This window comes from Macrosteles quadrilineatus, unplaced genomic scaffold (assembly GCF_028750875.1).
Source record: "Macrosteles quadrilineatus isolate MER2022 unplaced genomic scaffold, UCM_ALF_1.0 Scaffold_93__1_contigs__length_393980, whole genome shotgun sequence".
NCBI classification, from domain to species: domain Eukaryota; kingdom Metazoa; phylum Arthropoda; class Insecta; order Hemiptera; family Cicadellidae; genus Macrosteles; species Macrosteles quadrilineatus.
In genome coordinates, this window is record NW_026542686.1 from 54414 (window position 1) to 60413 (window position 6000).

A 6000-nucleotide genomic window follows, 5' to 3' on the forward strand; every position below is an offset into this window, starting at 1 on the left:
CAAACCCAAACCTTCCAAAAACCGTTGGTAACTTTGCTGTTGTTTTAAAATTATACTGCCAATTCACATACATAGGTTACAATAAGATATAAAAATAAGAAATAAATTTCGTGATTTACTCTTTGGGTCATGTTTATGTCATATTCACTCAAAGTTTTATAAAACTGTAGTAACATAAAACTGTTACTATTAAATATTGATAAGACACTTTGTTTTGGACATTTTCTTATCAAGTTGTAATTTTTTTATGGTTTTCTTTCAATGAAAAATATTGTTAAAAAACGTCACATTTGTCATAGTTTAAACTATGTTTTTTTTATTTTCCACGCGCTTATATACAAAAATATTCCCGTTCTATCAAGCAAAAACAGTATACAAAAAACATTTTTACAGCTATAATTATATTTCATACTTGTTAGTTACTTTTGCTTTTTGTCATCACATTTTTGTAACTTCTCAACTTAATAATCCTCTGATCTTAGTAATGGAAATGTTAATAATAAAATATTTGGTAGATAGCAATATTGGATTTTTCTTTGTTTGAAGTTCATTGTTGGTGATGGTGAGTTAATGTTGTTCAAAGGTTTATTGCGGACATTTTGATTTTGATTTTGATTGGATTTTTATGTGAATCCTGCTTTATGGCAAATTAATTCCGACGGTAAAACTTTGTTGTCAATGCTTTTGCAAAGATTTAAACCACCTCGTCGTCTCCTTTTTAAATACGCTCCCTTCCGACAATTTCTTGAATTCCTACAATGCCATTTACATACTGAAAGGTACGATTCGAAATAACTCTCGAAACGTTACGAAGCGATTTAAACGTCACCTGCGGTTTCTTTGCGAGTTGACGATTTGACTTGTAAATCTAGTGCCGAGGGACTCCCTATACTCCTGTGGGGAGCGGTTAGGGGCGCTTTTTGGGGGAGGTAATGTATGAAATGCTCAGTCCCTTAGCTTAAGTCAACAGTTGCCGTTGAGAGGACCAAATTGATTGAGGGATTGCTATTGTCCCCGCCCCAAGTCTCAAGTCAGTTTTCCCCCAGAATCTACCGTTTTCCACGTGCGGTGTTTTGAGCACGTGAGTGGAAAATGTACAACATATTCTATTAGCTTCAATTTTCAGTTTGTTTTCAGATAGATACATTTGTTCCGACAATATTTACAACACAACAAACAACAACAATATTTTAGTTGTAGTTGTACTGACGTTTTCCAGTTATGTAACCCTGCATTTTGTAAAAAGATATTCTTGATTTCTGAACAATTATTATGTGTTATAGTTGTTCTATTGTATTACTGTTAATTTCAAACAATGTTAGCTTTTATATTTAAGTTAATTTACCTTAAAAATAGCAAAAACCACAAAACAATTCAGGTTATTTTTGCATACTAGCCTACTACGTGATTATGTTTTGTTACATTGAATTGTTAATACTTTACACCCGAGTTTTATAGTTCCTCTTATTTGAAATATTGCTTAACACTTTATAATAAATATTTTTGTACTGGTCAGCTTTACAATTAATTAATATCCATTATTTCAAACCGGCTAAATTATGTTATTTACGTAATCTTTGCAAAGATCTTCCTCCAAAAATTTGGGTTTTTACTATTCGTGATGAAAAATATCCGCAAAAGATACTTACACAATTAACATAAATTACCGTCATCAAAAGTGCACTTCAAAACGAAGAGCTGATTAACTATTTTGTAATTTTTGGTAAAATAGCGTTTAATCAATTCTAAAAATCTGGCAATTTCCGGAGGGTTATCTTAAAACAATTATATAATCGTTGCAAACGGAATTTATTGTGCAATCGACGCCGTGTCTCTTATGTTAGCAATACCAGCAAAACTCTTAAACAGGTGATTTGCATGACAATCATTGTTTGGTATAATAAGAAAAATATGTACATAGAATGAAATTAATCAGTCTTAATTAGGCTAATTTTTAAAGTGCTAAACAATGTTGAATTGCTGTCACAGACCTTAGTGAAGCTGAAGAGATGTTTGGTTTGGGGTACCCCACCTGACTTGAAGCACTGGGCAATGGCGGCGTCGACGAGGACTGTCCATGTACACGTTGACCTACTTGCACTATTACAATTGTCCGTTAAATAAACAAAAAATAATTTCTTCTTGGGATAAAAACAAAACTATTGTCACTTCTATTAGCACTGTACAGACTGATTAATTTAAAGAAAAAAAAGGTAAAAATTGCGGGATGTTGAAAAGATGATGCGGATATACGATAGTAAATATGGTGATAGTTCAGCGGCGGACGACAGTGGACTGCGTCGTTTGGAAAGATATCAGTGTTGAGGGCAAAGGCTGCATACCTTCGTTAGCGGCTGAATAGCGGAAAATTACTTGGGCTAGGTTTTGTTTGAAACGGAAGAATATAAATATGGACTCGATTTAAAAATCATGAAACCTAAAATATCCAACATATCGCCCCCCTTGAACCAACCTGGTTCAATGAAAAAACTGAAAAATGGGAAAAGACAAATGAAAATAAATTGAAAGGGGGTGAAAGGGAATGCTTAGGAATTAATTGGTAGGAAGAAGGGAAACTTTGACGGTTGGCCGACTGAAGTTCCCTGTAGCGGTGCGTAGATGGACCACTCGTACAATTCCGTCTGCTCCTGGAGATACTGCGGTGATTCTTGCAAGTTTCCATTGTAGGGGAGGAGTGTTAGGCTCATGAATAACAACAAGGTCACCAATCTTGAGGTTCTCTGTTTTACTCGTCCACTTAGAGTGATGCTGTAGAGTATGCAGATACTCTTGGGACCATCGAGTCCAGATGTGTTGAGAGAATGCCTGAACTAATTGCCATCTCCTCAAGCGGTTACAAGAAGTTTCATCATATTGAGGTTCAACCATGGATTTCAGAGGTCCACCAGTTAAAAAGTGTCCTGGGGTTAGAGACTCTAAGTCATTCGGATCTCCAGAGAGAGGGGTAAGCGGTCTTGAATTTAATATTGCTTCGACACGTGACACGAGAGTTATGAATTCTTCATAAGTCAGGATTTGGCCACCGATTACTCTATGAAGGTGATGCTTAAAACTCCTAACAGCTCGTTCCCACAAGCCACCTTGATGAGGCGCGTGTGGAGGCAGAAATTTGAAAGAAATGTTGTTTTCTTCAGCAAAACGGTGAGTTACTGGATTGCAAAGGAGGTTGTTAAAACATTTGTGAAGTGCAGCAGCTGCTCCGACAAAGTTGGTTCCACAATCACTATGAATTTCCTTCACTGAACCACGTCTGGAAATAAAACGTGTAAGAGCTGCTATATAAGCTTTTGAGGACAAATCCGACACAACTTCTAAGTGTACGGCTTTCGTTGCAAAGCAGACAAATAGACAAAGATAAACTTTAATAGGCTGAAGCCTTTTTAGGACATACAATTTCACTGTAAATGGTCCGGCATAGTCGACTCCAGTAACATTAAAAGGTCGGGTTGCTACCACTCTTGGGGAAGGTAAGTCTCCCATCAATGGTGTGTTTGGCTTAGGTTTCATTCTGAAACATCTCAGGCGTTTAAAAATCCTGGAGCGTATGATACTACGAGCAGAAAGTATCCAATATTTCTCACGAAGAACAGCTTGGAGTTGTGTTGGTCCACAGTGAAGAAAGATGCGATGATGATAATCAATTATCAAATTTACAACAAAATGATCCTTTGGTAAGATAATTTGATGCTTGGCGCTGTACGGCAACTCAGAATGTTTCAGTCGTCCTCCAACTCTTAACAAACCTTCATCATCAAGCAAACGGTGAAAGGCGTTGAATGCGAGAAGAACACACATTCTTCTTTGACAGGGAATTAATATCCTCAGAGAAACTCTCTCTTTGAACAAGCCAACAAATCCGTTTGTTCGATACTTCTAACTCTTCAAGTGTGAGAGAATGAGTAATCCTTTGCTTAGTTTTCAAGCAGGAAATAAAACGTAAAACGTAGCCCATGACATGAAGTAGTTTAGTCCATGAAGAGAATTTATTGATAAACTTCAGATCTTGATCTTCAGCTATCGTAAGAAGATTTAGTGTTGTGGTTTTAATTTCTGGGAGTTCCTCTTCGGGAAGATGACTCGATGGTTGAGGCCATGAATCAGATGAACTCTTAAGCCATGTGGGTCCAGACCACCAGAGCTTGTTATGAATAAGAAGAGATGGGGTTAATCCTCTAGAGGCAACATCAGCGGGGTTTTCAAGAGTAGAAATGTGTTTCCATATGCAGGAAGGGGTCAATTCTTGAATCTGTGCAACACGATTTGCAACATATAACTTCAAACGATGAGAAGGGGTGTGAATCCATGAAAGAGCCACAGTGGAGTCACTCCAAGCGGTAACAGAATCTATCTTGTAGCGATCTGAGAGTTGATCAACACAGTAGTGTAACAGTTTGGCTAAAATATGTGCTCCGCACAGTTCAAGGCGAGGAATCGTGATACGTTTCAGGGGTGCCACACGTGACTTGGCTATTAATAAGTTGACATATATACTGCCTTGCGGGTTCTCAGTTCGTAGATAAACACATCCAGCAAAACCGAGTTCACTTGCATCTGAAAATCCATGCAACTGAATATTAACCGCATCACTCAGAGATATGTACCTGCCAATCTCCAAATTTTCAATCTCAGGAAGTTCGTTGACAAAAGTTGACCATCTGTCGATAATATCACTAGGAAGAGTATTATCCCAATCTAGGCCTAGTGACCATATATGCTGCATGAGAGCCTTAGCCCAAAAAATAACAGGGGTAAGCATGCCTGTTACATCTTGTTGTTGTCTTGTTGTTGGAGCATCTTGTCCATCTTAGCGATGGAAGACAAAATTGCTCTTTTGGTAAAAATCAATGGAGCTTCAGAAATTGCATATGAGAATGTGTCTGAGTGTGGATTCCACTTCAGTCCAAGAATACTAACACAAGGTGAGTCAGTTGATAAGCAGTGTTGAGGGGGTAAATTTTCCAATATTTGGCTATTGTTAGACGCCCATTTGCGAAGTTCAAAGCCTCCTTTTCGTAAAAGGTTTATTACATCTTGCTGTAATTTTGCAGCTTCTTCAACAGTATCGCTGCCTAGTAGCGCATCGTCTACGTAAATTTGTCGTTTAAGTGCATGAGCAGCAAGTTCATGATTCTTTCCTTCATCATGAATTAATTGTTGTATTACTCGATTAGCCAAAAATGGCGAAGAAGTCATACCATAAGTAACGGTTGTCAACTGAAAAACTCGAAGCGGCTGTGACATTTCTTCTCTCCAATAGATGAGTTGAAAACGTTGGTCTTGTTCATGAATAGAGATCATACGGAACATCTGTTTGATATCACAAGCAAAGGCGATCCTATTTTGACGAAAACGTAGAATTATGTCTGTTATTTAATTATGTAACTTGGGTCCTTGATGCTGTAGACTGTTAAGTGTTACACCAGTTGAAGTTTGAGAGGACGCATTAAATACAACACGTATCTTTCCATCCTTAAAGACACCGTGGTGTGGTAAGAAGCAATGATATTGGTTATTTAGATCAAATAAGTTTGAGGGTTTCATTTAACCAGAGGATTCGTAGTCATTCATAAATTCAATGTACTTTTCTTTGAAATCAGGTTGCGATTGAAACTTACGTTCAAGCGATTTGAAGTTTGTAAAGCAACTGTAGAAGAATTTCCTAGTTTTACTGGATTTTCTTTGAACGGTAAACAACAAACATATCTTCCCGTCTCGTCACGAGAGTGAGTTTTCAAAAAATGATCTTCACATTCCATTTCCTCTGGGGATAGCTTAGAACAAGCAGGTGGTTCTTCCAATGCCCAAAATCGCTGAAGTGTTTCATGAAGTGTAAGATCATTGATGGAAAGTAAAGTCGTCAATCCACTGAAGGTTTGGCCGTCTTGTGAAGTAGGCACGTTCCCAAGGACAACATATCCAAAAATAGTGTTTATAGTGTATGGCATACGATCACCAAGACTGGTGGCAGATCCAATAATA

The 6000-nt window shown here is 37.5% G+C and overlaps 2 protein-coding genes across 2 annotated transcripts; both read right to left on the reverse strand.

Annotated features, from left to right (window-relative positions):
* Nucleotides 1–2553: 2553 nt before the first annotated feature.
* LOC128982050 (uncharacterized) lies at nucleotides 2554–3528 on the reverse strand. Its single transcript, XM_054401088.1, has one exon. It carries the CDS (start codon nucleotides 3526–3528, stop codon nucleotides 2554–2556), a length of 975 nt encoding a protein of 324 aa, XP_054257063.1.
* A 244-nt stretch (nucleotides 3529–3772) lies between these two features.
* Nucleotides 3773–4777, reverse strand: LOC128982051 (uncharacterized). The gene has a single exon (XM_054401089.1). The coding sequence runs from the start codon at nucleotides 4775–4777 to the stop codon at nucleotides 3773–3775; it is 1005 nt and encodes a 334-aa protein (XP_054257064.1).
* Nucleotides 4778–6000: the final 1223 nt, after the last annotated feature.